The sequence below is a fragment of the Synchiropus splendidus genome, chromosome 11 (assembly GCF_027744825.2).
Source record: "Synchiropus splendidus isolate RoL2022-P1 chromosome 11, RoL_Sspl_1.0, whole genome shotgun sequence".
Taxonomy (NCBI): domain Eukaryota; kingdom Metazoa; phylum Chordata; class Actinopteri; order Syngnathiformes; family Callionymidae; genus Synchiropus; species Synchiropus splendidus.
In genome coordinates, this window is record NC_071344.1 from 5464110 (window position 1) to 5480243 (window position 16134).

At 40.1% G+C, this 16134-nt stretch overlaps 1 protein-coding gene across 1 annotated transcript; it reads right to left on the minus strand.

Moving 5' to 3' along the window:
- Positions 1–3774: 3774 nt before the first annotated feature.
- Positions 3775–15988, minus strand: kif3a (kinesin family member 3A). The gene is made up of 17 exons (XM_053878693.1): positions 15843–15988; positions 14092–14362; positions 13865–14009; positions 12770–12854; positions 12542–12647; positions 12304–12443; positions 12015–12212; positions 11753–11927; positions 11582–11680; positions 9305–9461; positions 9053–9233; positions 8663–8773; positions 8356–8481; positions 7186–7239; positions 6986–7054; positions 6063–6193; positions 3775–5204 (listed from the first exon to the last, which is right to left on the minus strand). The coding sequence occupies exons 1-17, from the start codon at positions 15846–15848 to the stop codon at positions 5156–5158; spliced, it is 2103 nt and encodes a 700-aa protein (XP_053734668.1). The 5' UTR covers positions 15849–15988; the 3' UTR covers positions 3775–5155.
- Between the last annotated feature and the right edge of the window lie 146 nt (positions 15989–16134).

Here is a 16134-nt window from a genome sequence, read left to right on the forward strand (position 1 = left end):
GCGCGCCCTGATTGGCTGGCAGCTGAGGAGTGAGTCCGCGGGGAGTGTTACGACTCAGCAACATGATCGATCCGCGCCGAGGCTGCTGGCACTATTTTCACGCTTCCGCCTCCGAGCTCCGAGGAAATGGCCACCAGAGGTTTTTATTTGTGGTACTGTAGGTGATTCCCAACTCGGGTAAAATGCGAGCTTCGTGTGTTTAACTTTACGTCACAATCTATAATAATAATGATAATAATAATAATAATAATACATTTAAGCGAGCATTTGATGACTGTTTTAAATCAAATATATTAACCTTTTAAAATAGCTTATATTATGATTTTTATCTGATACTTATCTTCATTAAAAACATTAATTTTTAGTTTATTAAGACAAAATGCCAGTCACAAAATTCACATTATTCTAGCTGTCTGTCATGAATTGAAACCTTGGGAAAAAAAGTTAATTCAAGGTATTTTTGTTACTCACTACGCTATCTCCATGATGTCACCATTCTAAAAGGAGCAACCATTTCAAGATGATTTATCTTTCTCCAGAAATTAGAAAAAAAGAGCGTCAGATTTGAGTCACAACGTTTCCCGTACCCACCACAAATGAGTCGCGCTATCTTTTCCCAGATGTGGGATGGACGGTGTCAAAACACAGAACTTGAGCTTTCCGAAAGCTTCAAACTTAGAATTGGCTCTGATGGCCACAAAAGTCAGCCAGCCTTCTTCTCCGTCATGTTGTAACAAAGGCACAGCAGTATCACCTCCGACCCATGAAGCAATGACTCATGTTGCTCACAGACGACGCTCCCCAACAAACTGATGCTCTCACATCTTCCCATCAGAACCAGCTCTCACAGAGCTGTCCGAGCTGGTCTGCTCGATGGGTGCGGCCTTCCTTCCCCACGTGGATCAGCATCAGTTTGTCTTCAAGGAGTCATCTCTTGGGTTATTTGCCACTGGCATCCATTGGATCCTCGTGAAGAGACCTCCAGCAGAGCTTTCCTCCGGCTCTCCAGGGCAATGAAAGACAAAATCTTACCCCCACAGAGAAGCGCATGAGCAGATGTACAGTATTTTGAGTCTCTCATTGTTGGTCAAGCTTCTGTACCACTGAGGAAGAGTCCAGCCACCTAGTGGTGACAACTCATTTCAGTCTCAATAATTTGTTATCCACATCGAGAGGAACCAGCTGAGGTGGCTCGGGCATCTGATCCGGATGCCCCCTGGACGCCTCCCTGGGGAGGTGTTCCGGGCATGTCCTACCGGGAGGAGACCCCGGGGAAGACCCAGGACTCGCTGGAGAGATTATGTCTCCGGTCTGGCCTGGGAACGCCTCAGGATCCCCCGGGAGGAGCTGGAGGAGGTTTGTGCGGACCGGGAAGTTTGGGCTTCCCTGCTCCGAATGCTGCCTCCGCGACCCGACCCCGGATAAGCGGCAGAAGAAGGTGAAGGAGGTGAAGGTAATTTGTTATCCTTGCAGCTGGTCACAAGGGGGCGCCCACACTGCAAACTCGCCATCTCGGGTGGAATGAAATGAATTAAATCACTTACAATTATATATATATATATATATATATATATATATATATATATATATATATATATGGGCTCGTTGTGACAATTTACCAATCTCAGTGGTTATATTTTCAAATTATTGATTGAAAACTGATTCAAACTGGTTAAAAAATTGGTAATATGGAACTCTGTACTTAAATCTGTGCTACATTTTAACATAAATTTAAGATCTGTTGGCTGGATTATAATCCAGGACTCAATTTGAGGATTTCTACTTCACAAAAGTCCACTTAAGTAAATTTGGATTGACTCGTAAACTAGGCGGTAAAATGCCTCCAAAGTCAGTCACGTGACATATAGTACCTTGATCAATGGTATATTTTGATAATTTGATATATTTTGGACATTTTATAAATCTGCATTAAACGGCAATAACATTTGATGTCACTGAAAAAGTCTATGGGTCCAACAGAATAGTTAAAATTCACTGCAAATCTGCAAAAGGGATTCATTTATTGTTGTGAGTCAAGGTCCACTACAGTTCACAGCTACTACTACTACTACCAGTTGTGAAGCGGCCGGGATGAGGATATATATATATATATATATATATATATATATATATATATATATATATATATATATATATATATATATATCTTCATTTTTTGTTTGACTACATTCTTAACTATTTCCTCCCAAAAAAGTATTTATTTTGATCACCTCCAGCCTCAACTATGGAATTATGTTTTTTTTTTATAAAAAGGGACGCAGGGGAAACTTGTCTGATCGACTTGATATGCACGCCTCCTTGACGTGTTTGTGGTTACTCGTAATGTGAATAAAAGAGCATCATCGTCTACGAGCATACATTCGTTTTCTTTTCCTCGTACAGTGAGTGTTGACTCAGATTTTTTTGTGCACCATGAGCAAGTCTGTTTTTCGGAGCGTCACACTGATGCTGATGATTACAATGGTACACTCAGAGTCCAAAACGGATTTAGTCAAGCTTATAGAGCTGAAATCGGCAGCAAACGCGACCAAATTCAAGGTAAATGTGACTGCGCTACATTTTGTGTTTCTCTTTGAAATGATATTGATGTTACTTCACAGGTATCTTCACAGGTATCTTCACAGGAATCTTCAAAGCTGGATAGGTTAGTCTCGAAGCCGCCACCTGGCAGCAACCCATGCGAGGTCTGTTCTACATATCCCAAATTAACCTGGAGTGCATTATATATATTTTAACACTGACTGTATGTGTTTTGTTTTTTTTCACAGGATAAATTCTTCTGTTTTGTGGAGCAAGTGCTTGACAACGTGAACGTGTCCCTCACTGAGCTTTCAGATCTCCGCCGTAAACTGAAAACATACAACGAGGTAGATTACAATTTTATTTGAACTACTGAGTAAAGTTCTACAAGTTCATTCTAACTTTTGTGTTAGGCAGGGAATTTCTCATGTCGCCTTCGCAACGTGGGCCCAAAGTACCAACTATCCACTATGATCGGTGCCCTCCACAACTGTGCAGCCAGCCGACTTGCATCCGGTCCGGTGTACTAGAAGACTAAACTATTTATTTTCTATTTAAAATGGTTATTTATATGTCCATTTGCTGTTATTTAAATGAAATGAAATAAAATGTGAATCTTACCCCTTGTATTTTATTCAACACTAAAACAACTATTTAGTGTTGACCACCTTAGTCACACCCTGAGAATATGTGGGGAGGGGTAGACACATTCTGGAAATATTTTTACATTAGTCAACTCAAGCTGGGAGACTGACTCGAAAGTCTGGCCCAGGGACCATCCGAGAACTGACCTTTAATCGTGACTCATGGAGGCGTAAAAATATTTATGGCTCAATGGTACTGTCACTCGGAGGGTGATAATGCAGAACACACTATTTCAAAAATTACAAACAAACAGCCTGATTAAGAGCGTGTATGAGTTGTATAAATACTAATACCAAAAATATTTGTAGTTTAGTTCAGTAGAAATATGTATCCAGTTTCCTTGAAGTTTGATTCGCCTCATACCTTCGGATATTAAAGGCAGATATTTCGTTTTTTTAGATTTCAATATCTGGTCCATTTCAAGTAAATACAAATAAAGGTTACCAAGTTACCATGGGTCAAAGTTACCATGGTTAAACACCATGTTGCCCCCTACATCTACAACCCTCATCAAATCGGTCTCTTCCTGTGAAAACCTTTGAAATTCAGCTGACTGAGCAACGCAGCAGTCAAGAAAATTCCAATACATGTGATTTTAAACATTTCAAATAATTTAATAAATAAAATATCCAGGGGTTAGGTGCATGTAAATATTTGACAACATGAGTCAACTATGAAATCAAATGACCACAGAGAAATTGTGCATCGTACTAAGGCATACAGTTTCTTATTCAAACATGGTTTTTGGACATTTAAAAAGAAAAAAAAAAGTCACAAAAAAGAGGCATGCATGGTGTACACAGCTATGAGGGATAAATAACGTGCTTAACATCTGACACGCTTCAATGTTGTTTAAAAACTTGACTGACAACAGAGACGTGGTTTAAAAAAAAGCTTACATTGATTTTGACTCTTAAGAGTGTTTTGTGGTTCACCAGGCTCAAACAATCTCCCCTTTCACACAGCATTATAACAGCTTTTCACATACAAAACCTTTTCATGATCGATTATGCAATCTAGAGTGAAAGTCTGCAGAAATCATTTTGCAACGTACATCAACGGATCTTCTTTTGGGGCAGATGAATAGAGACGTGATAGTGCAGAGATAACTTTAAAGGCCATCTAAGAAGTGTGAGTAAACTGTATCCAGAGATGTACGAGAGTCAACATAAATGTCACTGAAGCCTCGCACTCCTCTTAGATAACAAACAGCTCTAGCATGGTTATTACATTCTTCGGTGAAGACACTAGATAGATAGGGATTTCAATTTGTTTGCTTTTTTAATTCTTATTTTTGATTTGCTATTATTGTCAGACCTTTTCAGGTGTCTGCAGTGATTTGGTCATGTTCCTCTTGCCCATACGAACCTGGTCAGAGATGTATTGTAACCACATGGAATTAAATGTCTCGACAGGAAGAATCAGAGCCGTGAGGAATACAATATGAGTGCTAGCAGGAGAACGTGATACATTCGGTTTGATACGAAGGACTGTGTCACCACAAGCAAGACCAGACAATATGCAGTGATTGCTCAGCTCAGTGACAGCAGCAAAAGGAAAGCTAGTGCAACCTAAGGACTCTTGTCAGTGACTTCTTTAGCGTTTATCACTTTAACATTTAACACTCTCATATAGACTTTTTCTTAGAAATATCAAATAAAATTGAGCAATTCAGGTTTAATCACTGTGCAGTTTTGTCATATTAAAACCCAGAAAGTGACGATGAAATGATGACCCCTTTTTTTTTTTGGCCAAGTGGCATATGAAGATTGAAGTGTTGGGAAAAATCTTCCACAAAACCACTAACACAAGATCTTGGTCCTACGGCGGGTGCTCCCTTGACGGCAGCGTATTGACACGGCTGCCAGCTATACAGTGTGTTCAGATCATTTTATAAATAACAACCAGCAACTACACACCACTGACTTTGATACTTAGATGTCAGGGTGATGATGTCTTCACGGCCACTTCACTGGAGGAGGGACTCTATCACAGCATCAGGCTTCGCAGATCTTTTCCTGTCATGAGACAAACGGTTAACATTATCACTATGACCCACTTTTATAAGTCAGTATTTAACCACATCACTACAAATGCATTAGCAATGGCTAAAACGGCGAACATGAAACATTGAACAATTAAAGCCTTAGACTGAGGTATCGCAGTCAACACAGACACATTTTTCCACTGCACTGATTGATGTGCGATAGGCTACGCAGGTGACTATTTTTGGCACAGTCACTTGTTTTGCCACTATTAGACAGTTCCAATCTCTTCCAGCACATCGATGACGTCCCTCACATGTCTAGTCATGAAATGGATCTCTTCCTCCCACTGATTCCATTCACCGTGTATTTTCCCTGCATGCAGTCATTCATTCTTGCCCTCTCCTCTGTCTTGTCATTGCTGTAGTTTCATGGGTGACAAGAAGGGTGGGTGCCATGACCAAAAGATGAACTTACAGGGGAAAACCAAGTCACAAGACATGGGCCTGAATGATAATCAATAAGTCAATGAATCGTACAGTGACTCAAAATGAACTCGGCCACTTTAACCTCCAACAGGAGTGCTCACTCTGTCCACGACATCAGACACCTCTCCAGTCGCTTTTGTGCCACAGCCGCATGAACAGACTGAACACTCTTGTCGGTGAACTCACAGTCAGTCACCCAGCCAGCACATTGTAAAGGAAATACATTGGCATTACACTAAAAGTTAATTTGGTCTCATTGATTGGTCTCTGAAACAATGCTGACAACAACATCAGTAATTTGTGGGACAATTTGTGGGAGACTTGACAACTACTCCACCGTCATTCATCGCTGAGCTAAAGGTTAGGCGATGCAAGATCACACCCATAGTGGTGAGTGCTTTACCTCCGGCCGGTCTTTGGTCTGCCACTTTTGCTACTTTTTGAAGACTTGGGCCTTTCTAGTTTCATCAGCGACTGCCGCATGCTCTCCTCGGTGTAGGCCAGATATACATGGGACAGATCCACCTCAAATGGCTGGAAGAGGAAAGAACAAACATGAGTGGAGTCTTGTTAACACATCTCAATGCCATCATTCAATATCAACTTATTTAGCTGCCTCACTCCTTTGTCTAAAAAGCCTGCGAGTCCAATTCTAGTCTCCTCTCTGATCTACTGCAGTCCATTCAGATTCCTATGGTCATAAGCGTCTAGCTTGACCACTTTCACCAGTTAACATGCATCCTCTTCATGTCCTCATTCACCATATCCATAAGCCTCTTTGGTTGGTGTCTTCTTCTACTTGCATGTCCATTTCCAAAACTCTCTAAGAGGTCAAATGCCTCTCCTCTTCGGGTGTCCAAACTGTTGGGCCTCCCAAACTTTGTCTTAAACTTTGATGTGTCGAATCTGACTACTTCCAGTCACTAAGTCAGTGCATCTTCAACGTTCCTCCTGCCTCCCTTCACACACTTGGATTTATACTTTCATTCCTCCTCGATCCAGTGCCAACCTCCACCTCTCTCTCCTATTCTCCTATCTTCTATTTTATTTCATGTTTATTTATTTTTTTGTTCATTATTGCATGATGTACCAAAGCGCTTTGCTAGTTGGTGGGATCCAAAGCTGATTCTGATTCTCACCAGGTTCTCTTAAAGCTTCTTCTTACTCATGCAACAAATCACGTTCCCATCAGCAAACATCATGGTCTACACAGACAAAAGACTCCAAAAGACATGAGTTCCTCAATGGCAGTGTACCTAAACCTGAGCAGAATTAACAAATATACATGTGACTTGGGTTCTAGAGAACAAAAACCACAGAACTCACATCTTTTTCTTTCTTGTCCGGTGCAGGTGTTTGCTTCCTCATGTTGTTGCCAGTGTACGCCACGCATTTCTGAAAGAGAAGTGACACTTCACTGTTGAATATCTTCAATTTGAATAAGCATGGAGTTCACTTCTGCTGTAAAAATAATACATTTAAGGGAAAAAAAAATGAAGATTTAGGTGATGAAAAGTGGGAATTACCAACTGCCATTCGCCAATGTCTTCATTCCAGTGCACATAATTATCGATCATATCCTGCAATGCAGCAGAAAAGAAACATTGGAAGCATTACTATGATATTCTAAATGGGGCATGGACTAGTGCAACTCAATTACTGCTCTTCTTAAAACAACATTACACTGACAGTGAGTTTTCAAACCAAGGGCAGGGTCACACTAAGGGCCATTTTATGTGGGCAGCGCCATGTGTAGAAGCCGGATTGTTAGCGCTGGGCCCCATGGCCTGTGGTCACACTATCTACACCGACACACAGCAGTCAGAGCACATAGCGGGACTCGCCATGTGTTCGGGCCATGGGTTGGTTGATAAACAGCAAATTTCGTTGATGGACAGGTTTGCTTTCATTAATAATGTTAGATTCCATCTGTTTTCACTGATGTGCTCCTGCAGCTGTCATCTTGAAGAGAACTGCGAGGAGGAAAGACACTGATTGTACTTAATTTTAAGTAAGAAAAGTACTCAAAAATCATTTAGACGTTGACAAAAATAAGGTTTATAATATTGTCGCTAACTTCAACTTGTGAGTGCAGCATGGGTAAAATGCCCGGAGTAGTTCCACTATTTCGTTGGATAATGATCATGAAAACACACACTCTCAACTTAACTTTTGGATGTGGAACGTGTGTAACACCACATTCTGTCAACGCTGTGGAAGAGGTCCATCAGGACAACGACATGACGATGACAGTTGTTGGTACTGACAGAGAAATGCAACTTTGGCATTCTTATGTCTTGTCCAGCTGGTCTTGGATGCGGCTTTCCACCCAAATGTCCGGCAAACATTGTACCTCCTCATCGGATTAACATGAACCCTTCGCCGCCCCCAACGTTGTTTATGTTTATGGCACTAGTTAGGTCACAGGTTGCGTTTCCCACGTTGAATGCATGACTGCCCTGGAGACTGTGCGCATGTGTAACCAATATGGCATTGAGCACGTTTGCAATCGTGCTGCTCTGAAAAAGTGTGCTGTGCTGAGCAGCAGCTCGGTGAGGTCACACTGTAGAATGCAGGCTTTTAGCTAAAGCATTGACCATAATGTCACCTTGCTCAAGGCAAACAATCTGTCCCAATAAATGTTAAACTCAACCAACAACCAATGATTTCAGAAGGAAAAAGATGAGAACTGAGACCTGATATTCCTTGGGTATGAAATTGTCAATGATGAGCATCTGCAGTCTCAGATCTCTGCTTAGCTGCCGTATGTTCTCCAGAAGTCCTTCAATTTCTCTGTGGTGTTCCTGCTGTAGATCGGCCATCTAAGGAAATAAAACAGGAAATCATCCATTTGACTGACTTCACATAAAGTTGGACTTAAAGGAGACATTCCATGATAAACACGAGGATGTCACCGACAGTCTCACGGAACAATTTCCAAGTCAAATAAACTAACCTAGATTGAAACTCAGAGCAAGGTTTCAGTTGCAGGATGATTCCTACCTCTGATTTGGCTGCCATCAGCATGTTCCATACTTTCTTAAGTTTCTTGGTCTTTCCTTGAGCTTCCTCTTGAAGGCTTGTGTACTTCTCCTCGATGTCCAGCCGCTCTTGCTGTTAAAAAGTGGAAAGAGTTTATGATAAAAAATTATTGTGAAGTTACCTCGACAATACATGAACAACAGATATACAGATGATGACAGTGAAGTTGTGGCAAAAAACTCTTGAAATTGAATTGGGCCTACAGCTCTTGGGAGTTTTCTTTTCTTATTAGGAATGGCAACTGAACACATGAATGAATGAATGAATGAATTAATTTGAACGGTGAACCTGGCAGTCATACATTTCCAACAAATAATATCTATTGAAATGTCACAGCTGATCAAAGTGCACCTCTTTCTCTTCAAGCTCTCTACGGAGCTGCTCGGCTCTCATGCGCCGCTCCTCCAATTCATTGTTGGATTCCTGCAAAAGCTTCTCCTGCTCCTCAGCTTTGGCCAAGAGGTCAACGCCGCCCACAATAACCTTCTTCTCTAAAGCCGACAACTTCTCCAGCAGCAGGTGGTGCTCTTGCCTGAGAGGACACGACATTGAGAATTATATAACTATTAGCTACTAAACAACTTTCACAGAGTCCAGTCTTACTGAGCTTTAAGCAGATCTTTCTCTCTTTTTTCTAGCTCAGCTCTCGCCTTGTTCCTCTCCTCTTCCTCCATGTCCAGCTTTGCCTCCAAGGCCTTTCTCTCTTCTTCAATCTTAGCTTGCATTTCCATCATCTTGTCAGGAGAAACCTTCTTTTTCCCTTTAAAGAGACAATCAGACTTGAAGGGCACAAATTCACTGAAAATATCGCAAATAATTTACTTCCACTGATAAAATGAGTTATGCATCCACTGTAAAAATGAATTGTTTTAAGTATATTCAGTAATTTGGTGGGGTTGAAGGAATGCAGAGTCAGACATTGACTTATTTGCGTGTTAGTGAAGCATCTGTTAGTCATGGCCAAAATAAAGAGGCATTGCGCAATACAGTATAACACTATTAAAGCACATAGTTATACATTTATTAAAACTCATGGTGGTGTTCAGGATGACACGAAAAGGGACACCTTTGCTATGGGTCAGTAAGACCATGCAGATTTTGGGACCAACCTATTTCCTCTTTCGTAAGAAGTGGAAAGAAATGAGAGTGCCCCAATTGCATCAGCGAAAGGAGGGTTAGATGAGAGAAAGCAAGAGAGAGAGAAGTAACTCATCACAGGAAGACCTAGAAGTGATATGACGACAAATAGCACTTCCTACACATGTGGGATGGAAGTTTTGACGAAATAACCTACAATTTACAATCATAATAAAAGAAAACTAGAGATAAATTTAAGTGCGGTTTTGCACGTCTTTAGGATATCTTCATTTTCTTGCTATTAATTTAAGCAAACTTGATGTCTGAGTAGAAAGTCTAGAACTGCAGAGCTGTTACAGGAGCACAATATCGACCATAGCTTGAAATGTATACCAGTGAAATCACTTTTTGTGTTACAAAAAAAAAGCTAAAATTCAGTCATAATCTATTGAGGACTGTCCAGCACAAACCTTCGGTGTGAGTTTGTTTCACCTACTACTTACCTATTTATCGTGATTTAGGGCAGGGGTTCTTAACATTTTTGATCTTGGGGCCCACCTTTCCCAGAACAAAGGGGCCCATTCAATAGAACTGATTCATTACTCTTGATTTCATCTGTGATCCATAACCATATTTAATCTACTTACACGTTAACAAACCAAAACCTTGTTTTTCATCGCAAAGATATTTGTCATCAAAAAGTCCAACCAGCAGCAGAAGTCATATTCATCAGATGTACTAAAGATGCAAACTGTTGAGAAAACTGGAGAAACTGAATAAAATTCTGAATGAAATAAATATAATAAAACCATGTATAAATATGAAGATATAAGTAAAGTGTAGATGAAAGTATTGCCATAAAATAATAATAATTAAAATAATAATTAATTTTCAAAACTACTTCAACAGGTGCTTTCATGAACAGTTTTTACTGTTGGGGGGGAGGTTCCATCACTTTCATTATCATTTTTTATTTTCAAAAATTTCTCCACAGTTAACTATCACAGATTTGCAGCTGTTAAGTGAATTCAGTGACACACTACTGCCACCTTACGTGGCTAATGTATTAAAGCTGAGCGTACCCTGAGCTGAGTGTAAAACAAAAAAACTTTCAACGGCCCTCTAGGAGGCGCCAGCAGCCCAACTATGAGCCCCGGGCCTATGGTTAAGAATCACAGATTTAGGGGAAACAAGCACATTGAAATTGCCCAAAGACACTACTTAAAGAAGATAAAGCTTCATTCTATACATGACAGCTCTAATTCAAGTGGATGTCACATTTTGTTTTTACGTTTCAGACTACTAAGAGTCTGCATTGAGTAATACTAGTAAAATGGTCATAAGTCAATAATAACTTTTCACTCATTTTACAAGTCTGAGTAGAACTACAAAACCAACAAATGACGAAAATGGAACCTTAAATGGAACCACCTACGGATATTAGCCACCTACATGCTTGTGATTACAAACAAGGTCAGAGTTTAAATACAGCTTCAATCATACAACAGGAAACTGTATTTTCCACATATGTCATAGTTGATGACAACTTGAGTAAAAAGTAACACCCAAACGCATTTATGCACACAAAGACCATAAGTTCATTTCATTAACAACCATATTCTATGTTGAAAAGCACACAGTTGGCATGAAAACGAAGACCACAAATATTCTTCTCTTGTCTTCTTCTCTTCCCATGCGTCAGTGATTTGCCCGAATGAAACAACGCAATGCTCTGGCACAAACATACCCAGTTAGAAAAAGTATAAGTAAAAGCTAACCCACATTAGTAGTCATAGTCATCACCTCTTCTTCTTCTGCGTCCTTCTCCTGCATCACCTCCTTCTTCATCAGCTTCATCGACTTCTTCTGAGCCACTGCCTTCAGAGCCTGAGATCTCTTCACCTGCAACATCAGTAAGACTAAATACGAAGGTAAAAAAGTGTCAAGGGAGTGGAAAACGGTCAGGCTTTTCACCTTCCTCAAGTTTCTTCTTCAAATCCTCAATCTCCTTCTGAAACTGACGCAGTAGGGCATCTTTTGGATCCTCATTGATTCTGGCCTTGTTCTTGATGTTTTTAGCCCGGTTGGCATAGCGCAGAGTACTGATAGTCTCATCGTAGTTATAATCAGCAGGACCTATATTTGCACACTAAGAGAGGTAATGTTTGTGTTTAAAGATCAGTCAAAAGACAACTTTGTTGCATGGGCAATAAGAATCAGGTAATTAATTATTTACCATCATTGTCTTGGAGTTTCCACCGAGTGAATCCTGCAGCAGACGTGTCAGTTTGGAGTTCCTGTACGGCACATGTTTGCTCTTGCCATCCACAAGGGCAGAGATAACATTGCCCAGTGTGGACAGAGAGAGATTGATCTTTGTAGCCTCCTTCAAGCGTTGACCAGTCGCTCCTGTTTTGCCCTGCCTCTCTGAACCCTGAAGTGATGAGGAGGAGGACAAAGAGCCGTTGTGCATAAAGTTAAGCCACTCAAATACCAAATAAGATCCAGAAATATTTGATACATACTGCCAGATCGACTAGATGCAGTTTTCCCATGCGAACATGTTGGTTTCCATCCACACCCTTTTCACTGCACTCAATGGTGATGGTGAATATGGCATGCGAGCGGGAGCTGTGCTCATTCATGTTCGTAGCTCCAACAGAGCCTAGAATATGCAAACATAATATTCAAACACCTTTGTATGTCAGACTTAATCTCCCGGTCCACACATTATTTTGCTCTGTAATTCTGGTCAGAACTTACGATTTTTGTGGCCAAGGGTCATAATTTTGTCCATGTCATCAGCATTGTTCACCACATAACCAGAGAGGTCTTTGATATACACACCAACATCTGGTCGCTCTTTAACCTGGCATGAAAAAGCAGACCCAAAATAATGAAAAATATGATGACATTTACTCATGATACATCAAAAATTACAGCCATTATTTGGCACAATCTCATATCCGACTAATGTTTCTTTTTCTTTACCTCTAGCCTTTGCATTTGGTCCTTGCCCAACAAGTCTCTTACTTCTTCATTGTATATTTCCAGATACGAAACACGTACCAAAAACCTGAAAAAGCACAAGAGCATTATCGGCAACATTAGTCGAAGTCAAAAGTCAAAGTCAACTGTATTGTCATAAATACTAAATGCAAAACATCCAGTATAAATGAAATTGCAGTCCTCCCAGCACACAGTTAAGTGTATAAAAAAAAAAAAGATAAAATAAGATTCGCATTCAAGTACTAAAGAGAATAAATAACTAAATACAACAACAACTAACAGAACACAGAATTGCAATAGTGCACAGTCAGTTACGGATTACCATCATAATCATTATAATCTAGGACCTAAAACAATCGATTGTTGAAATTATGTTTCACCAATTAAAGTTTAGTCTGAACTGTGATGAAGCTTTTTAAAGTTCATCGTCTTCCTTTCATGAAGGTGTTATTTTGCGGAAATGAACATGAATGACTTATTTAACTAATCATATTGAGATAACCAAATGGTTGTGTAATGAAGACAGAACACACAAAAACATGAGGGATCCTGTTATCTGTAATATTATCATACCAAATGTCTGTGTGCCTCTGATGTGACATAAAACAAAATAAACATATGTACATACATATTATAATTATTATCACAAATATATAAGCTACATACTTTATATAGTATTACCTGTCTTACATTAGAGGTGGTCATCTTTTACCATGTCTTGATTCAATTCGACAACCGATAAGATTTTGATTTTATTCATAGCAATTTCCGGTCTGATTTCTGATCATGATCTAGTCTAATCTGCTTTGCAAGACAGAATGACAAATAAGGAAGTGTTTGAGTTTCAAACATGTATCCATGCTGAGATAGAATTTTTGCAACGACAGCTAAGACAGAGCTGCATCTCTCACAGATGTGGGTTTATTCCAAAATGAATCGTAGCCAATGACTCAGGACTCTTATCTGAATCTATTTTTTGGCACACCCCTACTCCACATACAGGCAGTTTGAAAATTATACTATAATAAAAATTAAAAATATATATATAATATTAATAACCATGCTACATTAACTCACCTGGTATCTCCTTCTGCCTTGGCAATGTGACCGAAAATATGAGCAAAGGAATTCGGGATTATGCCTCTGAGTTCTGGCACAGCTCTGACACCTTCCATGGTGAACGTTTTTCCTGTACCAGTTTGCCCATAAGCAAAAATGGTACCTAGGACAAACGGCAAATCAAATAATGACAATCTGATGAACAGCTTCAATAACTGAAGTAGCAAAATATTTTAACGACTTACCATTATATCCCTCTAACACAGAGTCAACAATGGGCCGTGCTGTCAGATTGTAAACATCCAGCTGTTTGCTGTCTGGTCCAAAAACAGTATCGAACGTGAAGGTCTTTGGAGGCTCCTGTTGCGAGTCAAGTTTGTTGACGGTGATGGTTCCTCGGATCTCATCCACATTGACAGCTTGTTTGTGGCTGACTTTCTCCTTTTGATTGAGTGGTCGACATCGCACCACCACCTTCACATTGTCACTCACCTCCTGTTTCTCCGACTTGTTGCTCTGAAAAACAAAATAGCTTTGAACAAAACAACTATATAGAGCTGATTAATTTGGGATGCACACGACATTGTGCTGTATTGTTTTTATTTCATATTGCACCAAATCAGAATGGACTCCTTAGAAGACAGCAATACACATTAGAAGGGGATTATACGGCATACATGTCAACTAATCACGATTATTCAACGTTGGATTCAAAATTTCTTTTCGTTTCATCAAGCATGACTGACTCTGTTGATGTGGTTACACTTCGACAGCAAGTGTGACTCGAAGTCTGCATACGGTGTTGAACTTAGCCGTCCATCGACTTACTCCCTCCTGGAGGGATCCATCATACTTTGTATTAATGCGGAACCCACTCTAGAAGTGGGAAGAAATAGACACCCTGTGTGTCAGTGTTATTGTGGTGCCCCTCCACACTGAGACTGGGGTTGGGTTTTTACATTTGTTTTTCATGTGCCGCGGTGCTATGTTCCTGTGTCTAATTGGATCAATTTAATGGTAATTAAAAAAGCATGAAGTCAATATTCTATATAATGAGCAGAGGTTTTGCTTTTTGCAATTGGTTAGTTAAAATAAAGATGTCATTCATATCAATGAATTCATCAATCATCACATGAATGCTTAGCTAATGCTGGGGTTTACATGTGTGTTTATACTTAATTGTATCACATTTCGTGTTGGTCGTACTATAGAATGTTTTACTGCTTATGTTTAGTGAATAACGCAGGAAAGAAATACCCTCTTCATAAACATGCATGCTGAATTGCAGTTGCAACATTGTTAAAATAAACCACAATACATTTTTCCCAAAATCGTTCAGCCCTATTGAATAACAACAATGAGGAATATATCCTCCTATTCTATCAACTGAGTCAGTCGCCTAGTAAACCTAGTAAGAGCCAATAAGACAAGATGGGTTCGCATCATCATTGCATTCTCCAGCCATTTTGGGCAACAGCTCAGATTGTTGGAGTATTTTTGTTCTGAAACTGTATTTGATTGACCACATTGTCTTGGTGAATGATTTTCTTGTTTTATTTTTAGTCTTACATAGATGCCTGAAGGCCAGATGTTATGATTTTAACAAATGCAGATGTGTTTTTTAAAAGCAATGTGGTATAATGTATACTAGCGCCGTTGGACTGACATCTGTGGGCAGCATCGATGCGATGTAAATTAGCCATCAGACCCTGTGTGTGGTTGCCAGGCAGGCGCAACGCAAACGTTAGCATTGGCGGGCTAACCACAATAGGCATTGTCGTTAACTTGAATTTTGACGTTATGTGCTTTCACTCGAGGATAAATCGTCACCTGTGACCCATAAAATGCCTCACGTGAATCGTAGACCTCGCAGTTAAAGGCGAACGAACGGTAACAGTGGAGCTAGCCGGAGCTAGCCGAATAGCATCACATCATTGGTGGTAGGGAGGAACCCGTTGGAAAACACAACAAATGGCAAACATGCGTGTCATCCTACCGGCATCTTTATGCTTCTGGAAGGTAAATGCAGGAAGCGGGAGATAGCAAATCAGTAGCTGCAGACTTTTGACCATCTGATATAATGTTCTTATAAGATGTTCGTCTTCGCTGCGGTCTCCATATCGTGACTAGCTGGTCTGACCAAGGCCGCCTGAGTGCGCATGCGTACATGAGATAGCAATGAAGTGATGCTGCAGAATTGATAACAAATCAATTTAAGGTCCCTAAAAACAAAGCTGGTTTGACGTACATGTATTTGTCCCCTCGTTAAATTTACCTTATCTAGAATA

Coding starts and splice junctions, on each gene's coding strand:
- kif3a (XM_053878693.1), bottom strand. Junction 14,010..14,091: donor TGTGTTAGAGGGATATAATG/GTAAGTCGTTAA, acceptor CGTTTGTCCTAG/GTACCATTTTTGCTTATGGG. Junction 5,205..6,062: donor AGACCAAAGACCGGCCGGAG/GTAAAGCACTCA, acceptor GTCTCATGACAG/GAAAAGATCTGCGAAGCCTG.